Source organism: Drosophila willistoni (genome assembly GCF_018902025.1).
Source record: "Drosophila willistoni isolate 14030-0811.24 chromosome XR unlocalized genomic scaffold, UCI_dwil_1.1 Seg106, whole genome shotgun sequence".
Classification (NCBI taxonomy): Eukaryota; Metazoa; Arthropoda; class Insecta; order Diptera; family Drosophilidae; genus Drosophila; species Drosophila willistoni.
Window position 1 is genome coordinate 3,006,372 of NW_025814055.1, and position 24,234 is coordinate 3,030,605.

At 35.7% G+C, this 24,234-nt stretch overlaps 2 protein-coding genes across 2 annotated transcripts in view; one reads left to right on the top strand and one right to left on the bottom strand.

Moving 5' to 3' along the window:
* Window positions 1-24,026, bottom strand: part of LOC6651967 (COMM domain-containing protein 4) — a 32,290-nt gene extending 8,264 nt beyond the window's left edge. Inside the window, exon 1 of the mRNA XM_023180976.2 lies at window positions 23,895-24,026. Within this exon, the coding sequence (XP_023036744.1) occupies window positions 23,895-23,897 (3 nt within the window). The 5' untranslated portion in view covers window positions 23,898-24,026. The remainder of the gene's footprint in view (window positions 1-23,894) is intronic.
* Window positions 14,603-15,778, top strand: LOC6651968 (leucokinin). The gene has a single exon (XM_002074386.4). It carries the CDS (start codon window positions 15,140-15,142, stop codon window positions 15,665-15,667), a length of 528 nt encoding a protein of 175 aa, XP_002074422.1. The 5' UTR covers window positions 14,603-15,139; the 3' UTR covers window positions 15,668-15,778.
* Window positions 24,027-24,234: the final 208 nt, after the last annotated feature.

The following is a 24,234-nucleotide window of genomic DNA, read 5'->3' on the forward strand; positions in this document are numbered from 1 at the left end:
AAGAAAAAAGATCATATTGCGAGAATTATTAACTTCGATTGGGATGCATCGACTGACGAAGAAAGTGATAATGATATGGATGACATTTCTGCAGTGCTAGAGAAGAACTTGGAAGAAATAGTGGAAAGAGGGGAATTGTTGAGGTCGATCAGCATTCAAGCAATACAACCCAGCTAAGCCTCATAAATGGGGTCTAAAAATGGTTACGCGTGCCGGAACTAGAGGGGGGCATGGGCCGAAATTTTCAACCCAACCCGACCCAGCCCATGGGCCGAAGAGGAAAATTTTACCCGTACCTGAAAGCTAAAAAAAAAAATGTAAACCGAACACAACCAGCCCACCCGAAAAAAAAATAAAAAAAAAAATTTTAATACAAAATAAAATTTTTTATTTCCTTTGTTTTCTTCAAAACAGCACTTAAATTAAATTTTTATACCCTACACCCATAGGGTGAAATGGTATATTCAAGTCGCCAAAATGTATGTAACAGGCTGAAGGAAGCATCTCCGACCCCACAAAGTATATATATTCTTGATCAGGATCAACAACCGTGTCGATCTAGCCATGTTCGTCCGTCCGTCTGTATGAACACGCAGATATCGGAGACTATAAGAGCTAGAGCCACCAAATATGGTATGTAGACTCGTGTGGTATGTAAATATATAGAGTTAATTGGAATTTTGGCCACGCCCCCAGAATTTACAAAAAACAGATTTTCTTAAAAACTATGTAAGCTACCAACATTAAATTTGGTATGTAAGCTAGCTTAATAGATGCGACTATTTAAAAATTTTGGCACGCCCATTTCCGCCCCGCAAATTAAACAAAACTGATTTTCGCGAAAACTAACAAAGCTAAAGTCACCAAATTTAGTATGTATACTGGCTTAGTATGCGCGCAGAATACATATATTTTAATATGTTGCCACGCCCACTTCCGCCTCCATAATTTAGAAAAAACCGATTGGTTCTTGCAATTTTTTGACCATCGCGATCAAATTTGGCAGACTAATAAATCTTATCTATTTTTATCAAACTACCAAATTTAGATGAAATCGGACTAGAAACATGCAAAATATGCGTATGAACGTATTTTGCTACGCGATCCATATGGGCAAAATTGGCCGTTGGCTAGTGGCGGCGCTAGAGTGCTCGTGTGTTTGTAGAGTGAGCGAGATAGCATGTGGTATGAGGCATGTTAAAACAATTTAATAGACATACATTTGGTTTTCGAAATTTTAAATATTTGTTTCACCTGGTGTATGGTATACCCAAGTCGGCGAGACGACTTACTTACTTCATTTTTTTTTTTTTTTTTTTTTTATATTAAGTTACTTCTGAACAGAAGATTTCTTTGGCCTCCCTGTGTATAACAGGTTAACGCCACAGCGTATTCGTGATGATGAGCTTCGTATTTTGGTTTTTGTTATAAATGAATTAGCTATTTAATTTAATTTATTTATATGTGGATTAGATTGTTAGAGTTCTATGTTGGCAGCCTTAGTAAATTGTGTTATCGATTTGTAGTTGGCGATAGGCTCTTGCGCGAGTAATTGATATATATCGTTATACTTTGTTAGTGTTGGGAAGCTCATTCGGGTGTTTGTGTATTTTGAACAATTTAAAATAATATGTGAGATATCTTCTGTAATGTTACAGGTGTCGCATAAGTTGCTGTCAACGACTTTCATTTTAAATAGAGTGTTTTTGTCAAATGCGTGACCGCTTAGTATTCTGTTTAGTTGTTTTATCTCCAGTCTATGGAATTGATTTTTTCCCTGGAACCATGGTTGTGATGACACATAAGGATATAGAAGGCAGTATCCTTTGTTTCGATCTATACAAAATTCATTGTACGCTCTTTCCCATTCTAGTTTTATTTTGTTGTATATATGAATGATAGCATCGTTGATTGTCCAGCTTATGTGCGTGAACACTCCATCGTGTCTGGCATTTTTGGCTGCGGTATCAGCTAAATCGTTTTCTTTTATGTTTGAGTGACTAGGTATGTGGTGTATTTTGACTGAGATGATATTATAACTATTTTCTATACTTTTAAGGATTCTGTGAGCAATGCAATTATTGTTCTTTGGGTTTCTAATTGTTTGGATTGCTCCAAGACTGTCTGTTAGGAACGCTACTTTGAAGAGGTGATTCGAATCAGCAAACTCCACTGCTTTTTCCAAAGCTGTGAGTTCCGCAGTCAATGATGACAGTTTTTATACCCTTGCAAAAAGGGTATATTAATTTTGGTCAAAAGTGTGAAACGCATAGAAGGAAGCATTTCCGACCATATAAAGTATATATATTCTTGATCAGCACGACGAGACGAGTTCAAATGCCATGTCCGTCCGCCCGTCCGTCCGTCCGTCTGGATCAACGCAAACTCCTCCTAGACCGAAAGAGCTACAGAGCTGAAATTTTGCATGTAGGCTTATACTGCAGGCGTTGTATATCTCGGATTCAGCCGGATCGGATCACTATATCATATAGCTCCCATACAAATGGCAAAGTCACGAACAGTGACTTTTCTTAATAACTTCGTTATTTTCTGATCTATTATCATGAAATTTAATATAGTTAAGTTAATTACATATATAAAGGACTATGCCAAATTTGATCAAGATCGGGTTACTATATCATATAGCTCCCATAGGAACGATCTTTCGAAAACAGTGACTTTTGTCAATAACTTCGTTACTTTTGACGCGATTGCTTTTAAATTAAACATTTGTTAGTTTAATATATCTGTTAATGACTGTGCCGAATTTGATAAAGATCGGGTAGCTATATCATATAGCTCCCATAGGAACGATCGGTGGAAAACAGTGACTTTGATTAATATCTTCGTTATTTCCTATGGCAAGATTGTAGGTCGTTCTTTCGGACACATTAGCCCTTTTAGATTAAACGTTTTTCCACTTTGATGTGGCTATGGGTAAGGAAAAACTTACCAAAAAAGTTGCAAGGGTATACAAACTTTGACGCGGTCGAAGTTAGCCCCGGCCCTCTGGTTTATTGCTGTAATAGCTTTTTGTGATGTTGGAGCCCAAGTGAAAAAAAGCACTTCCAGTAAAATCTTCAGAAACTGAACCATCTGTGTAAATCAGGTCAAAATTTTTTGAATTTAAGTTCTTAATTTTTTCTTTATACAGGGAGAGTATCATTGTTTCATTTGCATCTCTTATGTTTTTAAAGGCACCTTTGGAAAAATTGGCATCAATGAAGATTTTTCGTGTGCGTATAGGAGTTGGCTCTATGGGTGTAATGTTGTCCAGGACATCTTTAAATTCAGCATACACTTTGGCATAACTTGTTTTATTAGCATGAAAGACACTGGACATAAGCGACGCTGCTGGCAGGCCATAAGCGAAGACCCTGATCAGTTCTTTTGCTGTGGTAAATTTAATTCTATACTCTGGTGGAAGTTCGGCCGCTAGGTGGTATATTATATAAGTTGGAGTTGATCTAATAAGCCCCAATGCCTTCCTTAAATGTAAGTTAGCATGAGTATTTATGATGCTTATTACTGTTTTAGTTGTATTTGCAAATGAAGAGCTTGCATATTCATACCTGTTCCTTGTAAAGGCCTTATAGAAAAGAATTGCATTTTTGGGATGGGTGCCAAAACGACAGCCATTAATCATATGAAGAAACATATTTGTTTTGTTTGACTTAGCAATTGTTTCCTTTATGTGTTGGGTCGTGGAATCATTGGTGCTAATCAGTCTTCCTAAGTAGTTAATTTTATCTACGTCCCTTATAGCTACGTTATTGCATATTATTTGTAGGGGTTTACGTCTTAAATTAAAATGTAAAGCAGCAGATTTGTTCGGGTTGAATGACAGGTTGATTTTATTACACATTTTACTAAATTCTGTAACTTGTCTTTCTAATATGTTTTTAGCGTCTGAAAAGTTTTTATGGTAACATACCAGGAAAAAGTCATCAGCATATTGAAATAGTATGCTGTTAATTTGGTTGCTTATCTTGTGCAGCTCAGCTGTGTATAAATTGAAAAGTATTGGACTAAGGCAGCTACCCTGACTTACTCCTTTTCTTATTTTTATTTCTGTTCTTCCCATAGTCAAAACTCTTTCTTTAAGGTAGTTGTAAATGAATTGTATGTGTCTGTGATCGAAACCTAAATCTATTAGCTTGTTGCCTAGAATGGGAATATTAACAGAGTCGAAGGCTTTGCTTAGATCTAATACAGATGCACAAACGTGCATGCCCCTAGCTTTCAGATTTGCTATATTGTTTAAAACGTCATTGATGCAGTTCGATGTGGAGTGGTGTTTACGGAAGCCGTAAGATCTCGGGGGCAATATATTGTTGTTGTTTATATGATTTTCCATCCTTGTTTTTACCAAACCTTCTAAGCATTTGAAAACTACGCTTAGTAGGCAAATAGGTCTATTGTTTGTTATTATAGCTGAGTCTAGATTCTTTTTAGGGACAGGTACTACTTTTATTTTTCTCCAACTAGCTGGTATGTCACCGTTGTCTAGAGTCTCATTTAGCAGGGATACCAAAATTTGAATTTCTGAGGGTGGTAAGGCTAGAAGCATTCTATATGAGATATTGTCTGGACCTTTTGCTGAGTCCGGGTTGCGGGAATTTAAAAAGTCAAGTAAATCGTTGTCAGTAAAATTTGAGTTGCTAGCGGGTAGTAGCCAGGTGTTAGGTGGTTTCATTCTAATGCAGTCTGAAGTGTCAGGTACCGTCGCCATTTGTTTAAGAAATTGTTCATGATCCTCATCAGTTTTTTCGTTTTTTGTTGGTTTAAGTTTTTTATATTGTTTAAGGGCTGTAATTTTTTGCCACATTTCTTTTGCTGAATTAGTTTTTGAAATTTCGTCCATTAGCTTGTCCATATTGTTTTTTCTAACTTTATGTAAGTAGTTGTTCAATGTTCTATTGCTTTTTAAATAAATTAATGCGTCCGTGTGAAGTTTTGTTTTATAATATTTCTGTCTGCACGCGTTTCTAAGTCTAAAAAGTCTGTCACAATGTTCATCCCAATATTGTTTTGGTTTGTATCTATTTTTTGGGTCTATTGAAATTGTATTCTGTCTAGTTATATTTTGTGAAGTTGATGTCAGGTTGTCCAGTGAAGAAATGTGAACTTTTGAGAAGGCTTGAAGTATTTTCTTGTGATTTATCCTTTTTTGATTCTGTACTTCGTATGTTTCGTCTAGTTCTAGTATAACTGGTAAATGGTTGCTGTTTGATATTTTTGCGTTTGTCACTGTCCACTTTGGGTTGAGGTTGTAGTTGTTAATAAATGTGATGTCTAAGGTAGAAAAGTACGATGCGTTGTGTGAATATGTGGGGCTGCCATTGTTAAGACAATAAAAGTTGTTGTTTATTAGTAATTGTTCTAGGATGTTTCCTCTGTTGTTTTGAATCGTGTTTCCCCATATTTGTGATTTGGCGTTAAGATCTCCTCCTATGATTGTTAAACCATTAGTCTGGTTTGCCCTCGTTAGAATTTCTTTGCATCCTTTTTCAAAAAGATCATCACTTAAACTTTGCGCTGCATAGACGCTAAATAAATTGATGTTATGTTTCAGGTTCATAGTGGACACTGAAATCACTTCTACTTCACTAATGCAATTTAATTGTGTGAATTTTATATATTTTTTTAGGTATATGCCTACTCCGCCATATCCATCTGCTCTGGGGTTGCAAATAAAGTTGTAATTCGCTAAACTACAATTAGCATTATTTGTGACCCAGATTTCAGATATAATTGCTATATCAATGTCGTAGTTTATTAAAAATATTTCTAGTAGATGTTTATTATTGTTATGCGTTAGGCTCTGTATATTGTACTGTAGAATCTTCATATGTCTATTATAATAAGATGTTGAGTGTAAGGTACTAAGTAAGGATTAAGATTTGAATTTAATTAAGTTGGTTTATTTTTATAATATCTATTTTTGTGTTAGTTTGTGCGATTCTATCTCTTAGTGTCTCTAAAAATTTATAGTGGACTGAATTTAGTTGAATGTTTAGATTAGTTATAAATGAGGATATGTCTATAGCCAGCTGTGATAAGCCTTCTTTTGCCATTTCAAGAGCAGAGGGGCTGTCAGTAGACTGATTAGATTGGGATGTAATGGTTGGGGATGTTGGTTTAAATGTGTTGTTTGTGTGTGTTTTAACGTATTTCTCATTTAAAGTAATTTTGTGTTCATTTAGAGTCGCTTTCCAGGTACTCATTGTTTCAGAAGAGTTTCTCTCTTCATTTCGTCTGTTTTGCATGTTTCTTAATGTTTTATTATATGGGATGTGAGCGTGTAGTTGTTCTGTTGATAATTTTGTGTTGTTCTGCAGAGTTGGGGTTGTAGATGTCTTTTGCCATGTTGGAATGGGAAATTGTGTTGTATCATTAGTGTCTGTCGTATTTTGTCTTTGGAAAAGAGCTGGATATCTAATTTTTACCTCATTTCTGGACAGATTCTCCATTGTCATACATTTCTGTATGGCAAAGGCTCTCTTGCGAGCGGGGCAGTCGATTGAGGTAGCTGGGTGATTTTCTTTGCAATTGATACAAATAGTTTGTGTGCAGGTTTTTTCTTTATCATGTGACAGGGAGCATTTGTTGCACTTTTGTTCTAACTGTTTGCAGTGTTGCGCAAAGTGATTAAATCTGAAGCATCTGTAGCATTGATTAAAAGGTACAAAAGGACTTACTGGAACTTTTGAGTATAGGAAAGATATTTCTGTTGGTATTTGAGATCCTTTGAAAACTATTTTAACTCTAGATGTTGCAATTAGATTGTCCTTCTCCTTTCTACGCACACGAATAATCTCGTGTATGTCCATTGGTGTTGAGATATACTCCTTAAATTCTTCGTCTGAGAATCTTGTAGGGATCTGGAATATGATTCCAGTTTTGTATAGGAAATGCTTTGGTAACTTGGGTTCATAGTCATATTTTTTAAGGTCCGATGCGATAAATATGTTGGCTGCAGCTGCCGATTTAAATTCTACCTTGCAACGTCCATATCCTATTTTATTGACAGTTATTATGTCTTTGACTTTCAGTTTAAACAAAACTGAATTTAGCTCTAATGGATTAATTGGTAATCTGCTTTTATTGCTCTCTTTGTTATTTCCATCTACTCTGTCTACATACACCACAAATGGTCCCTTGTGTGTATTGTTATAATATAGAACGTTATTTTGCGATTTGCCATTTGACATTTCTGTTGGATCTTTATTCTCCTTTGGTGCCGAGTCATTGGATTTTGCCATTTCTGTCATTTCTACTTCGTTATATTCAGATTCTGATTGGCTTTCATTAGTGGTAATTTTTCTTTCCTTTGATGTCCGAGATATTCTTGGCTTTTTGGATCCGTTTAACTCTGAGAAGGGGCTACCACCCCTGGCCTTAGAGCCCGTGATTTTACGGGTCATTTTACCCATTTTTTTTTTTTAACTTTCCACAAAATTAAATTTTTTTTTTTTTTTTTAATTGACTTATTTCACTTTGACTTGTTTTTTGGATATGTACTTCATTTTATAAAGGATTAATAGAAATGAAAAATATAATTTTGTATTTTTCATGTTTTCATCAAAACAGTACTTAAATTACATCGATAGTGTACACGAAGTTGAGAAAGAAAAATATTTAATATATCTAACAATTCCGTTTTTATGTATCCAAATTTATTTTCGGCTTTTTCGGGTTGAGCGTGCTAACCCATACCCGCCCGCACCCAACCCGAAATTAGATTTTCCAGCCCATACCCACGGGTACCCGACAAAAGCCCAGCCCATGCCCACCTCTAGCCGGAACCTCTGGATTAGTTTTCGCCTTTACATTGTACGTTAGTGATGGCATCTGTCCTGCTTATGGCTTGGGCATATCTTCGTATGTAGTCTTATACTTGGCAAAAGAACTTCCCAAGAACCAAAATTTCAAGCTCTATTTTGATAATTGGTTTACTTCAGTGAGCCTTCTGATCTCATTGAAGGAAATGGGAATATTTGCAACGGGAACTATATGTAAAAACCGCATTGGCAATTGTCAACTACAACAGATGCAGAGTTCAAAAAGCGTGTAAGGGGATCTTTTGATGTAAAATGTAAAAACAACAATAATCTTGTATGTGTCAAATGGTTTGACAACAAGCCAGTTCAATTAGTATCTTCTTGTGAAAGCCATGAACCCGTTGGAATATGCAAACGTTGGAATCCCAAAGACAAAGCTTACATATATTGATGTTCCTAGACCTGCGATTGTTGCTTCTTACAATAAGGGTATGCGAGGAGTAGATTTAACCGATATGCTAATGGAGCTTTACAAGGTCAACCATCGTTCAAGGAAGTGGTACATAAGGATTTTTTATTGGTGTCTTGGAACATCTGTTACAAACGAGTGGCTATTGTACAGAAAGCATCTAAAATTGCCAAATCCTAGGTAAAAGCATATTCGCCTAATTTAATTTTAATTAGAAATTGCTCAACTCATGCTTACTTTTAATACTTCGTTCGACAGTCGAATGTTGACAGGGCTATCTCTGAAGCAACCCTGAGCTCCACATCAAGCGACGTGTCTTCCCAACAGTCTAAAAGGCTCAAGTTCCAACCGAAACCTTCACTCTCCCAGCGTTATGATAATGTAGAACATTGGGTAGTATTTGGTGAAAAGGAACCATGCAGATTTTGCAAGACAGCGACACCAAATGCAGTAAATGTAAAGTCCACCTTTGTTGTAATAACAACAAAAACTGTTTTTTGACTTTTCATACCTAATTATTTGAAATAAATAAAAATCATTTAAAGTTGTTGAAAGAAAAAATTTCTTAGTTGTGTATACGACAATGGCCCAATGTTGCTCACAAGCAACTTTCTGTAGCCTCCAAACCGGTGGGCTTAGCATTTTGAACTAAATTTTTTTAAAATTAATATAAAAAGATTAAGATTGAAAAAAAAATTCTTTTCATTCCATAGGGAAAAATTTGGGGTCGAAAGGGTTAATAAACGCACCTTATATGCATACAAAAAAATTGCAAAAAAGAATGGTTTGCTCACATTTTGATATGATTGGTTTGACAACACCAGCCATGATTGCAAGTGTCAATGCACAATTTTTCACGAAATTGTGGTGAAATTAATCCAATTCCATCATTTATGATCGACGGGAAATGTTTAAAGCATGACCGATATTCACAGTATCGTCTACGATTAGCTCAATATATTGGTAAGACGACTACTATTAATATCCATTGCTAAGACAATGGAAATGGTTAATAGTTGGAGTTGGATAGTGCTTCACATGTAGAACACGCAAAAAATTTTCCGGTTGAATTTTGAAATTCTTTGAAATCACCCGGCAATCTTTCGCATCTTTCATCCCTCTTCGAAATAACAATTCATCAAAACTTTGCAATGGAACAACAATTTCTGTAAAAAACCAGAGGGCAGGGGCTAACTTCGACCGCGTCAAAGTTTGTATACCCTTGCAACTTTTATGGTAACTCTTTCCTTACCTATAGGCTAAAGGCTAAAGGCTAATGTTTGCTAAAGGACGGCCTACAATCTTAGCATAGGAAAAAACTAAGAGATTGATCAAAGTCACTGTTTTCCACCGATCGTTCCTATGGGAGCTATATGATATAGTTACCCGATCCTTATCAAATTTGGCACAGTCATTAACAGATATATTAAACTAACAAATATTTAATTTAAAAGCAATCGCGTCAAAAGTAACGAAGTTATTGACCAAAGTCACTGTTTTGGAAAGATCGTTCCTATGGGAGCTATATGATATAGTCACCCGATCTTGATCAAATTTGGCACAGTCGTTTATATGTGTAATTAACGCACCAATATTGAATTTCATGACAATAGGTCAGAAAATAACGATGTTATTAAGAAAAGTCACTGTTCGTGACTTTGCCATTTGTATGGGAGCTATATGATATAGTGATCCGATTCGGCTGAATCCGAGATATACAACGCCTGCAGTATATACAAGCCTACATGCAAAATTTTAGCTCTGTAGCTCCAACGGTCTAGGAGGAGTTTGCGTTGATCCAGACGGACGGACAGACGGACGGACGGACGGACATGGCTATTTGAACTCGTCTCGTTGTGTTGATCAAGAATATATATACTTTATATGGTCGGAAATGCTTCCTTCTATGCGTTGCACACTTCTGACCAAAATTAATATACCCTTTTTGCAAGGGTATAAAAATGGCCAATTTGATAGGAGCCACAATTACTTGCAAAAGTAGAAGTTGTACTGATACCAAAGTTCACATTAATACCAACAGAAATGGCATTTGAATTCACACACCTTCAATTTCCCTTTGAAATAAACTTCATCTGGGTGTGTGTGACAAATTTCGTGGCTCTTATAGACATCAAAATCAAAGTACTGTTGATGCTGATCAAGAATATTTGTACATGTACACTTGGCCCTCGCTTAACACGGGGGTTACGTTCCTAAATATCCTCGTGTTAAGCGAAACATGGATTCAGTACAAAATAAGGGGTTACGATCTAAAATTTCAAAATTGGCAGAAAAAAAATTTGCTATTATTCAAGTTTGGTCTGTTTTTATTAAAGTTTCATACATTTGTTCAAAATTAACCAAAAGTTATTATGTATCTGCCTTTAATAAATGCATAATATTCACATTTTCCAAATTAAAAGTTGGTATTATAAAAAAAGGTGCTTCATATTATTAATTAACATGTTAAACTTTATAGAAACTTAAAAATGTTAAAAAGTAAGGAGATCATATGTTTCAATTCATATTAAATTTGAAATGCATTTGGTGGCATTTATAGTTTAAACCAGTTTGTTTCAACATGTTTTCTTTTTTGGTGGCTCCTTATCAAAAAAATCCGTAATTTTCGATTGTTTGGTGGTTTTTAAAGCTTCTTTATAGCACTCCTTATAATGCAAAAGTATTTTTTCCAACTCTCTCTTAAACTTAAGTCGTCGTTCGATGACCGGATGTGAAGAAGCACGATTCCAAGCTGCTAGCATATGCGAATCCTTCTTAGAGCTTTTCTATCGTTAAACTAATCGGATCGGTTTCTTCAGAGCTGTTGTCATTTGATTTCACAGCAATCTCAATGGTTTTGCTTGAAAGTCGCAGGATGCATTACTACACAGCAAAAGTGTAAAACGATCTTTTTGTGCCTTAGAGCCGGGAGCTACTTTTTTATACTTTGATAAAAATGTTCGATTTGGCATTTTTTTCCAGCAAAGTCCAGTTTCATCTGCATTGAAAACTTGGTCGGGCAGAAATTCCTCTTCTTTAATGAACCCCTCTTTCTTCTGGGTATGTGGTAGCAGCTCCATCATCGGCCGATGCCGCTTCGTCCTTAAATTTGAGCTATAAATGGAGAACCTTTTTTTAAATTTCTCGAACCATCCATTACTGGCAACGAAATCTATGCTGAAAGAGAGCTCTCCATTTTGCTCGAGTAGTCCATAAATCCTTTGTGCCTTTTCCTGAATGATCCGCTGGCTTAAAGGGATCTTTTTTTCGTAGCTATCGTCAATCCAAATGCTAAGTGCTCTTTCCATTTTTTCCAAAAATTGGTGCACGTGGTCTACTGGTAAATTTTGTAGATATGGGTGACCCAATGCTTCCTGCACGTCGTATTTCTGTTTCATTCTTTTTGATAGTGCGAACTGTTACCTCATTTAAATCAAGGCTTCTTGCAATTTCCGTAGCCGTTTGCCACGAAATGACTTTTCGATTTAAAGTAGCTCTGTTCTTTTTTCTGCCAAAGCTGAAATTTATTTATTTTAATTATGTGCATATTCACTTTTTTATTTAATGAAGCTGTACCACCTTTTTACTTACCACAAAATCTTCGACTTTTTATTTACGCGTCTGCAAAGCTCAAGATTTTTCGCACCTACTAAAACACGCTTACATCTGACATATCAAGTGTGGGATTCCCCTTTTTCGACAAGCGTATGATGCAAGCTCAAAGGCACTATCGCGTTAGTCGACAGCAAAAAAAAATATATACATATATCGATATTTGGCATTCGTGTAAAAACGAGGTTTTTAGCATGTTAAAAGGGGGATGGGAGCAAATTTGTGGTTACAAAGACCGAGTGTAAGACCGAGTTCGTGCTAAAAGAGTCCGTGTTAAGCGAGGGCCAAATGTAGGGGAGAGGGCCTAGTTGTGACATTCTAAAATATTTTTGAAGTGCGGTATTGAATGACAGTTTGATCCCTGTAAATAATGTTTGTTAGACGTTCTGCAGTGTTTGGACAGACCCCAACGTTAATAATCGTATTGTATTGTATACTCGTACCAAACATCGTATTGAAAATCGTGTGAAAAAGTTTTTTTTCATTTTTTTCAAAGTACCAAAATTTTGTGAAATTAACAGTGAAAAGGTGAGTGTAATGCATCATAATATTGTATTTGCCGTATATTTTGGGATTCTATAAAAATTTATGTGATTATGTAGTGTCTATAAAAATATAGGGGAGAGGGCCCAGTTATGACCCGGGTTTTGAAAAACCTCGAAATTTTTTCTTCAGTTCGGGAAAATGAAAAATTAAGAAGTTTAACATTTAAATATTAACCAAACGCAACTTTTTTCCAAAGAATGTATGTTTATTTGAGTTACTCAAAAAATTTTGGAACAGATTTAATTTGGATAACTTTTTTTAACTTTAAAAAAAAGTGGCCCAGTTATGACTCAACTTAAGAAATTCACTGAAAATAAGAAAATATGAAAGGAATGTCACACAAATTGTTGTGATTTAATGGTTTACTTATTTTGAAGGGCTTCAAAGCCAAAAACAATGAAAAACCCAAAAGAAAATGGCCATAAATGAGAACGATTTTAAGCCCTTGTCGTCCATGTCACTTTCGCAGTTTTTGCAAGCGAAATAATTTGCTTGCATATTAGCGCACTTCGAATGAACATTCCCGATCGAGATCTTCCAGAATATTCTTGGACAAACTGGTCTCAATATGTAAATTTCCTTTCCTTGTTGTTAAACAACAACAAAAATGTTGGAATTTGATAATTTTACATAATCCGAGTGCAAAAAAAAATGGGACATAACTGGGCACCCCAGCTGAGTCATAACCGGGCCTTTTTATAGTTTAAAGTTTATATCTATATTTTTTATATACACTACATAATCACATAAATTTTTATAGAATCACAAAATATACGGCAAATACAATACTTTGATGCATTGCACTCATCTTTTCACTGTTGATTTCACAAAATTTTGGTACTTTGAAAAAAATGGAAAAAAACTTTTTCGCACGATTTTCAAAACGATGTTTGGTACGCGTATATACAATACGATTATTAACGTTGGGGTCTGTCCAAAAACTGCAGAACGTCTGACAAACATGATTTACAGGGCTCAAACTGTAATTCAATACCGCATTTCAAAAATATTTGAGAATGTCATAACTGGGCCTGAGTCACAACTGGGCCCTCTCCCCTACAAATAAACTTTAAACTATAAAAAGGCCCGTTATGACTTAGCCCAGTTATGCCCCATTTTTTTTTTTGCAATAGGATCATGTAAAATTGCCAAATTGCAACATTTTTGTTGTTGTTTAAAAACAAGGAAAGGAAATTTACATATTGAGAACAGTTTGTCCGAGAATATTCTGGAAGATCTCGATCGGGAATGTTCATTCAAAGTGCGCTAACATGCAAGCAAGTTATTTCACATGCAACAACTGCGAAAGTGACATGGACGCCGAGGAATAAAAATCTTTGTCATTTATGGCCATTTTCTTTTGTTTTTGTTTCATTATTTTTGCCATTGAAGGCCTACATAATAAATAAATCATAAAATTACAACAATTGGTGTGACATTCCTTTCATATTTTCTTATTTTCAGTGAATTTCTTAAGGTGAGTCATAACTGGGCCACTTTTTTTCGGCCTAAAAAAAGTTATCCAAATTAAATCTGTTCCAAAATTTTTTGAGTAACTCAAATAAACATACATTCTTTGGAAAAAAGGTGCGTTTGGTTAATATTTAAATGTTAAACTTCTTAATTTTTAATTTTACGGAACTGAAGAAAAAATTTCGAGGTTTTTCAAAACCCGGGTCATAACTGGGCCCTCTCCCCTACTATATTATAAAAGGCCGGTGAAGACCCCTTTTGGCTGTTATATATCGCTGTATTCGAAGATCCTTGGCTTAAAGATGAATGTGGTAAATTTTTACAATCAACTCCAAGTAATCCTGTGTGTTAAGAGTTTGTGCTATATACATATGTATTAATACCTATATGATGTATCTATGTATATGCTACATATAAATGCTGTATATGATTTTTTGATGAAAGAAAAAGTGTGTAATTGTACAAAGATTTGTGCCCTCGTTTTTCACCTATACAAAGCGGCATACCGAATGAATATTTATGCTAAACCTCAAGCAATTTGCTGGATACAGTGAGAGCAAAGCCACCACAAATCGACTTGTCACCCACTCGCATTTCTGTTCATCACGTTTTTGAGTAAATTAAAGAGCTAGCCAACCAATTGCGACACAGAAAGAAGCTATAAAAAAAGAAAGAGAAAGTTTGCAATATTTGCATATGATTAATTTCATACGCTTGCTTGCTAATCAGCGAGCAATTTGTCCCAAGTGACTACTGACTTTAGAGGGGCGTAACCGCCAGCCCACAAACTAATGAACGTTCTTGCCGCCATGCTCACGTACATATACGACACATAGATCCGTATAAAAGGCAGCTAGCAGCCCCACTAGAGTCCAGAGTCACGTTTATCTCTCTATGTGGAAAGGATTAATAAATATACTCCAAGCGTGAAAAAAGACGTACGTACCCACGAACGGCAGTGAAAATTTATGACACTTGTTGCAAAAGGACTAAGGACATGCTTCGCTTATTAATACGCGTATTTATTTAGCAACGCCGTGTGCAACGACTTGGAAAATGTGAACGACAAACGTTTTATAATTATTTTATGGACTTCAAAAATTGTGCTGTCAACAGCCAACACTTGAAGAGTGATAGAGAAAGAGAACCTAGATAACTGAAAGAGCGAGCATCCGAGTGGGTGTAGCGACTTAGCTATATAAGTGACTGAATAGGGCAATTGCTTCACCAGTTGGCCAAGTGGATTCTCAGGAACATGTTCAGCATTTGGCGATTGCTTCTTATAGTGGGTCTTTCGAGGCATTTGTATGCCACGCCCATAACACATCTTAGCTCGGATCAGGAGCAACTGGGTACTTGTGAGCTTCAATTGACCAAATATAGGAAATTCATTCTACAGGCCATACTCAGTTTTGAAGACGTCTGCGATGCATACAATTCAAGGCCAGTGAATACGGAAGATGGACCTCTTGCCGATGGTTGGATTTTTAGGCACTATGCCCCGCCACCCACATCGCAGAGAGGTGAGATTTGGGCCTTCTTTAAGCTGCTTATGGCCCAGTTCAATGACGTGGAATTCGCAACCATAATTCGGGACGCAGTCATCGAACGCTGTCGTATCAAGTCGCAATTGCAGCGGGACGAGAAAAGAAATTCAGTTGTACTGGGCAAGAAGCAGAGATTCCACTCATGGGGCGGCAAAAGATCTCCCGAACCACTGCTTTTTCTACAAACAGATGGCGCAGGCCAGGGGGTAGCTAGATTAGAACACAGTTACTTCTAGAAAGTGTTGTTTGTTCAATGAGAGGGTCCTTTCCGAAAATGTATGAAACGCCAAAATCAAGTCGTGTTAATTGTATATCATATTAATTGTCTAAATAAAGAATAATAATACGAAAAATGCAAAGCTTCTCCAAACATGCAATTCAGTTAAGTCTTTTCTCTTCATAGATTTTGACTTTCAACGTGAGAACTCACAAATCTGTAATAAAAAAGGCAGTTCAAAATCACCGCCACAACTTGATATGGAGTAAACTTCTATTTGGACGAAATGGTCTCTGAATTTTATATCTTTGCTGTTTCATAAAATTTAGAAATCGAATCGACAAGTAATGCAAAAAATTGAATTCTCTACACATTAAAACAACACAGGGCCGTTTGTGTTATAAGTTATCGTTAAATTAAAAAATAATCCTTGCTATTTTTTATTTAAGATTTTCTTAATTAAGTACCGTGAAATTCGGTATAACGACGCTTGAGTGACCGACGATTTTACATTGTTATATCCGGATGACGCTCTAACGGGAAGCAGCAAATAAAATTATTTTACAGAATCCATTAGTGTAATAAGTTTGCAAATAAAAGAAATATACTTTTTGATCAAAATAAAAAATTTAATAAATTTGGTTGCAGTCCTCGGTAGATGAGTTGTCTAAGTGGCCCAGTCATTTAGTCAACTGAACAACGAGGATCCGGGTTCGAATCCCAGGCTAGTGTATGGATGTAGTTTTCGTCTAAGCCGAAGGCCTAAGTTGCCAGTGCTTGTAAAATATAGTTAGGTTGATAGTTTATAACTATTATCCTATGCTTTAATAATAATAATAATAAATTTGTTTCTCTCTCTTTGAAATTCAGCAGCATTTTTGGGTAAGAATCTTCGAGTTGCTACTTTGCACACGAGTGAGGGGGCCGATCTACATTTCTAAAATTTATTTGGCATTTTTTTGCCGTATTTATACCATACACCCCTATAGGAAAATGGTATATTAAAGTCGCCAAAATGTGTGTAACAGGCAGAAGGAAACTTTTCCGACCCCATAAAGTATATATATTCTTGATCAGCTTCAACAGCCTAGTCGATCTACCCATGTCCGTCTGATTGTTCGTATGAACACCTATATCTCAGAGGATAAAAGAACTAGAGTCAGGAAATTTGGTATGTAGACTATACTACCTACGGTGATCAAGTTTATTTCATATTTTGCCACGCCCCCTTCAGCCCCCGCAAATTAAATAAAACTGAAAACCAACAAAGTTAAAGTCACTAAATTTAGTAAATTCTGTGGACTTGCTTAGTATGCGCGCAGATTATAATTATTTTAATATTTTGCCACGCCCACTTCCGCTTCCATAATTTGGAAAAAACCGATTGCCTCTATCAAATATATCGTAGACAAATTTGGTACACAAGGTTTTTATATATAAATATATAGCTTATTTATTTCTACCGAACTACCAAATTTGATTAAAATCGGACTAGAAACACGCAAAATATTCGTATAAACGAGTTTTACGAGGCGGTCTAAAGTGCTAAAAAGAATTTAATATACAGACATATACATAGTATACCGAAGTCGGCTAGACGACTTAATTACTTTATTTATTCAATTCACTCACGGAAAACGCAAATTAATTTAATTGAATGCATGATAACAATGCAATAAAACAAATGATTCCGTAGAAACATAACGCCATGTGTTTTTTATTATTTTCCATCCACTCGTTTTGGGTTTTGAAAGACATTTTTTTGTTTTTTGCCGATAACTTCCATACTTCAAAATTTTTTTGCTAGGTTTTTTCAAATAATTATAACTGTTTTTCCCCAAAATTATGGCGTATTTATTTTTTGAATGGTTAGTACTGCTTCCTGGGAAAACGCACAAACTTGGTCGTATGTAAAGTTTTGTCCGCAGCTGTATATGAGTGGATCATATATAAATTCTAAATACTAAAATCAATATTGGGATTCGAATGCATTCGAAGTATAGCAACGCATAATTTTTGTGCAACTGAGTCTGACATCATTGTTCATTTCGTTTTCAACATTTTTAAATAAAACGTACTTCTTCTGTCATTCATGCAGCTCTCTAATACACAGCGACGGAGAGACAGACGAACATGGCTATTTCGGCTCAGCTTCTCACTTGCTGAGGTTATGTGTTTAAAGGATTCTTACATTTAATTTAATGTTTAAGGAATATCTGAACACAGTTTTAAACGTAAAATATTAATGGAATAAAAAATAAAAAAATTAATAATATCCAATGTATACAAAGTTTTTGACGGAACTTGTTAAAATACTCAAAAAATACCAAAAACTAAGATAGCACCACTTGCAGTATTGTGCAAAATACCATCATATTTCGCAGGATTGCATTGTAAAAAACACATCAAAGTCGATTTTAAAAGAACTAGCACTAAAAAAAATTCGAAACTTTTAAATATAATGGATCGGGAAAAGCAACAGTTCATCCAAAACCAGATATTGGATCCTATCCTATCGTTAAGTTTGAAAATTGGTTGGTTGTTCCAACAAAATGATTTGAAATGCGATCAATTTCAAACAGATGCAACAGAGCAATAAGGATCCGTTAAAGGCTGTAAGCTTTCTGAAAAAGGACTTGAACATCTTGACTAGCGTCTAAATAGTGCGCAACTACCTTCTGAAGAACAATTTGAAAGCCTGAACGTCGATATATTGGCAATCGCCTTAAGTGCCAAAGATCATGAGAATTGGCCTGTCCAAAAGTGGAGACACGTGCTATGGACTGATGAAAGCAAAAATGTCATGTATGGTGGAAAAGTCTCTAGAGCATACGTCCGGCGTCCACAGAACTCCAAATAGACCCAGGAGAAAAAACCAAAGCTAACTTCGACCACGTCAAAGTTTGTATACCCTTGCAATTTTTTTGTTACTCTTTTCTTACCTATATCCGTTACGTTTTATCTAAAATATCAAATGTTTGGGAACGAACGGCCCACAATCTTAGCATAGGAAATAACGAAATTATTGATCAAAGTCACTGTTTACCACCGATCATTCCTATAGGAACTATATGATATAGTCACCTGATCTTGATCAAATTCGGCACGGTCATTAACAGATATATTAAACCAACAAATGTTTAATTTTAAAGCAATCGCGTCAAAAGTAACGGAGTTATTCAGAAAAGTCACTGTTTTCGACCGAATGTTCCTATGGAGGCTGTATGATATGGTTACCCGATCTTGATCAAATTTGGCACAGTCGTTTATATGTTTAATAAACTCACCAATATTAAATTCACGACAATAGAAAATAACGAAGTTATTAAGAAAAGTCACTGTTCGTGACCTTGCGGTTTGTATGGGAGCTATATGATATAGTGGTCCGATCCGGCTGAATCCGAGACATACAAACTGTGCAGTATATACATGCAAAATTTCTCTGTAGCTCTTACGGTCTAGGAGGAGTTTGCGTTGATCCAGACGGACGGACAGACATAGCTATATGAACTCGTCGTGCTGATCAAGAATATATATACTTCATATGGCCGGAAAATTCTTCTATGCGTTAAATAGATTTGTATACCCTTGCAGAGGGTATCTCAGCCATCTTAAGAGCTATCGGGATGAAATTTTTGGGGCTTTTTATTACCCGGGTAAGGTAAAGTATGAAAATCGCCAGGATCGGACTACTATATCATATAGATCTAGAAGAAACATATTTGCAGAAATTTACCAATTTGATAGTATTGGATATAAAACCTCAGATCCCAAAATTTCAATCCGATCGGATATATAGAACACAAGTTATAGTCAATATAGGCTCAAGCGCTGCTTGCTGCCTACTACGTCATCATCAAATCAACAGAGCACACGCATACACACACAGACACAACGCTACATGAACTGCGTGTATGCGTGCCGTGCTTTGCTTAGGGAATGATGAAAGAAGAAGACAAAATTGTAGAGCAATAATGTTTTGTTTGTGTATTGATGAATTGAGTTGCAGGGAAAGAAATTTCAAAAAGTAAAAATTTTATTGCCAAAGACGGCAAGGGTATAAAAACTTCGGCATTGCCCAAGTTAGCTTCTTTGGTATTTTTTTTTCCATTTTAAGTAAATATTTGAATATCAAAGAAGCCAACTTCAGCTCTGACGAAATTTATATATAGCAAATGAATCATTCATTCTAAAAACGTGTAAACCTTTTTTCTGTACAGTTTTAAATGGGTGCAAGTGAATACTGTACAAATTTTTAGGATCGACAGCTAGACTTCTCACTTACTTTCATGTTGTACAACAGTTAATGAGTACACTAAAATTGGTGTACAGTACTTTTACTGTACACTATATTAGTGTAAATTTCACTTACTGTACAGTGAGTTAAGATTATTTGCTTATTGCAAGAAAAGTTTTAAAAAAAGATAGCCAATATAGCTTTTATTATTACAAATTTATTTCAGAAAATAACTCATTATATAAAACTTTAACATTTGTGTGCCAGAAAATAATCTTATTCACCTTATCATTTGTGGTTGCGATTTTACAGCGTTTATAATTAGTAAAGTGTTTAGCAACAAAGAAAGCTCTGTCTGATGCTGCACAGCTCGCAGGAACGGCTAATAATTTGCAAGCCATCTTAAAAAGCAAGGGAAATTGCTGTTTGTTGTTTTTCCACCAACTCAGAACATCAAAATATGCGCTATGTAGAATATTATACTCATCTGTACAGATAAATGAGAACACATATTCACTGTACCAGTGGTGTACATGAAAAAAAGTGACATATACTGTACTCACTTACGAAAAGTACATTTATTCCTGTCACTCACTCCAAGTGAGTACAGTAAAAATGTTGTACTCGGTTCTTCTAGCTACTCGAATATACTGTACAGCAAAGAATGAGTACAGTATTTTTAAAAACACTTAACTACTGTACAGTACTATGGTGTTGGAAGTGAATACAATCATGCAGACCTCTATTATATACCCTTGCAGTCCTTGGCAATAATATTTTACATGTTTAAAATTCTTATCCTGCAATTCAATTCACCAATACACAAACAAAACATTCAAATTATTACTCTTTCTGCTAAAATTTTTTCTTCTTCTTTCCTCATTCCCCAAGCAAACCACCGTACGCATACGCATAGAGTTTCCTTAGCGTTGTAGGCAGCAGGCAGCACTTGAGCAGAGCCGATTCATATTGCCTGTAACTTGTGTTCGTATGTCACTGTATGATATAATGGTCCGATCTGAGAGATTTTCATACTTGATCTCACGCATGTAATAAAAAGCATAGAAAACAAAAATTTCAGCCCGATAGCTTACGCACCAACGGCGAAACGGACTGTATCGACTCAGCTTCTCATGATTATCAAGAATATATATACTCTATTGGGTCGGAAACATCTCCTTCTGTGCGTTACAAACATCTGACCAATTTTATAATACCATTGGTGCCATTTTTAGTTTCGGGTATTTTTTGAGTGTTTCAAGAAGTTCCATAAAAATATTTGAAAACGTTCGATATTATTATAATTTTTTTTTTGCTTTCATTAGTAGTAAATATTTCACGTTCAAAAACGTATTCACATGTTCCTTGAACCTTAAATTAAATCTTTGAATTCATTTAACACATTACTTCAGCAAAATGCTATTTTTTTTAACTTCGCAGCTGTACAGTTGCCAGCAAAAAAATAGTATTGCGAAACAGTTGCCGATATTTATTATTATAACTTCCGAGGTAATATTCCGATCTGTTTAACACCTATAAGAGTCCTTATCAGCAATGTTTAACACTTGTCCATTACATTTTAACTTTACTTGGAGACTTAACTTTTTTGCTACTTCATCTTTAAGCTTATTTGACAAATTTAGAGCGAGTAAAATAATAGTAGTGAAGGATCTTTCTTTGCAGGAAACTTAAACTATTGCTAGAAGGTCGGTTTTTTTGCTCTATTTGATGTGGTCAATGTTCACGATAGAAGATTCATTAAAGAATTCCAATTTGCAGACTTAAATGGGCCGGGGAACGCATGTGTCTTTTGAGATCAGAAACCTTTTGGATGAGGGCAAAACTTGCATAGAAGTCTAAGAAATTTTTAAGTGCTCCGCAACTGCAGTTCAAAATGCATTCAAAATGTGAAAAATATCAGAAAGACGTGGCCGAAAGCTTAAAATCTCGCCCAAATTAGAAAAAAAAATAGTACGAGACTCAAGGCTTCGCCCGTTTACATCTGCTGTGGAGATCCAGGAAGAGCTTGAAGTGTTGGCCAGTCTTTGGACAGTGCGGTCAGAGTTACCTGAAAATAACTTATACACTCGCAGCGCTCGGAAAAATCCGCTTCTCTCACAGAGGATCATAGAAGAACGGATTGAATGCTCAAAATTCCACATAAAATGGCCTGTGGAGAAATGGCGCAACATACTGTGGTCAGATGAGTTAAAAATTGTGATGTTTGGAGAGGGGGGATCTAGGCTTTATATTCGTCGACAGAGAAACACGGGGTACAGTCCACAGTATACCACCAAGACTATTAAACATGGCAGATGAAGTGTGTTGGTGTCAGGCTGTTTTTCCTAATACGGTGTTGGTCCTATACATATGCTGCATAGAAGGCATCATGGACAAACATGTGTCCGTTAAAATTATTGAGGAAGTAAAGGTACCACATGACGAAGAGAAGATATCACTTTGTTGGCACAGTCGCCTGATCTGAGCCCGATCGAAAATTTGTGGTGCAACGTTAAGAAGGGAGTAGCTGCTGCAGCCAACCACTAAATAGGTCCTTGGACTGATATAGAGAGTACATGAAAGTCCATAACACAAGAAAGGTGCCAGAAACTGATAGATTCCATGCCGCGTCGCTGCACAACCGTACTGGGGAACAATGAAGAAGCCACTAATTTACAAAATGCTGATATTAACTTGTTTTTTATTTTGATACTTTTTACCTGGAATAAAATTCTATATTTTAAAATTTTGTGCTCTCGAAAATATGTGCTACTATTACTTTGCTCGCCTCAATTTGGCACTATTGACACTAAATCTTCATTATTTTCGAAAAATCAAAATGGAGTGTTTTCTGTTTATAATATAATTACTAACAGGCCGAACTTTCTATGCTATTTATAAAATGGGTGATGCTACTACTATTTTTTGCTCGCAGCTGTATGTATGTATCTACTTTATGAGGTCGAAAACGTCTCCTCTGCGTTACAAACATCTATCTGACCAAAATCATTATATCTTCTGCAACGGTAAAAAAGGGTAGAAATTTAAAAAAAAAAAAATAAAAGAACCTAACTTCGGCTGTGCCGAAGTTTATATACCTACCCTTGCAGTCCTTGGTCATAGTATTTTTACATGTTCCAAACTCTTTTTCTGTTCCAAACTCTTTTTCTCTTTTATCATCAATGCACAGACAAAACCTTCCAAATATCATTTCCATTTCGTTTTCTTCTTCTACCCCATGCTGCATGCTGCGATTGGCACGCATACACATACAGTTTACTTAGCGTCTCGTCTGTGTGTGTATGCGTGTGCTCAGCTGCTCTGTGGATTTCAAGCAATGACGTAGTAGAGCCCATTTATATTGACTGTAACTTGTGTTAAATTTATCCAATCTGATTGAAATTTCGGGATCTGATGTTTTATATCCAAAACTATTATATTAGTAAATTTCATAGAGATACTCCAATTTTTACATCTATGTTTTAGTTATATTAATTTGATATAGTGGTCCGATCCTGACAATTTTCATACTTTATCTGCTCCGGGCTATAAGTAGCTCAAATATCAAGTTTCATCCCGATAGCTCTTAAGATGGCAGCGTGAAGTTGATTTCCACAGAAGGACAGACGGACATGGCTATATTGACTCAGCTTCTCATGCTGATCAAGAATATATATACCTTATGGGGTCGGAAACGTCTCCTTATGTGCGTTACAAACATCTGACCAATTTTATAATACCCTCTGCAACTGTAACATATTGTCTAATATGTACATTTATTTTAGTAATTTAATGAGTTCATCCAATTATCTAATTTAGTTGGTTTTGGGCTTCGTTGTTCAAAGTCTAAACGCTAATGATGCGCGTACGAAGAGCTGAAGTCTATCCACAATCCGCTTCTCAATATGCATAAATCACTACTCTCGCACTATTTGTATAACTTTTATTCAGTCAGTTGTTATGCCAATTGTTCGCACGAACGAAAAAAATACAAAAATATTAAACATACCATTTTGCAGTTTCTACTACTACCACGAAGCGACTAAACGTATACAATTTTTTTACATTAATAGATTTGTTTGGTTTTTTTTTATTTATTATCCCATTTTGTTTCACAACACCATTATCGACGTTTATAGCTACTATTGATATCGATAATTTCCCATGCTGAATTTTAATCGAGGTGGCGCCACCAAAACTTTGTGCTTTCCAACACTTCTTGAATGGCAACATTCGCGGGAGTTTCGATTTTGAATTGTTGTGATAATAAATGGTGATTTGAAATGTGCCCTATGTTCGGCCAGCGGTTTTAACAAATTGGTAATGTTTTAAAAGACTAATTAATAGAA

What these genes read in the sequence shown, in the direction of transcription:
- LOC6651968 (XM_002074386.4), top strand. Translation starts at nt 15,140, where the DNA reads ATGTTCAGCATTTGGCGATTGCTTCTTATAGTGGGTCTTTCGAGGCAT.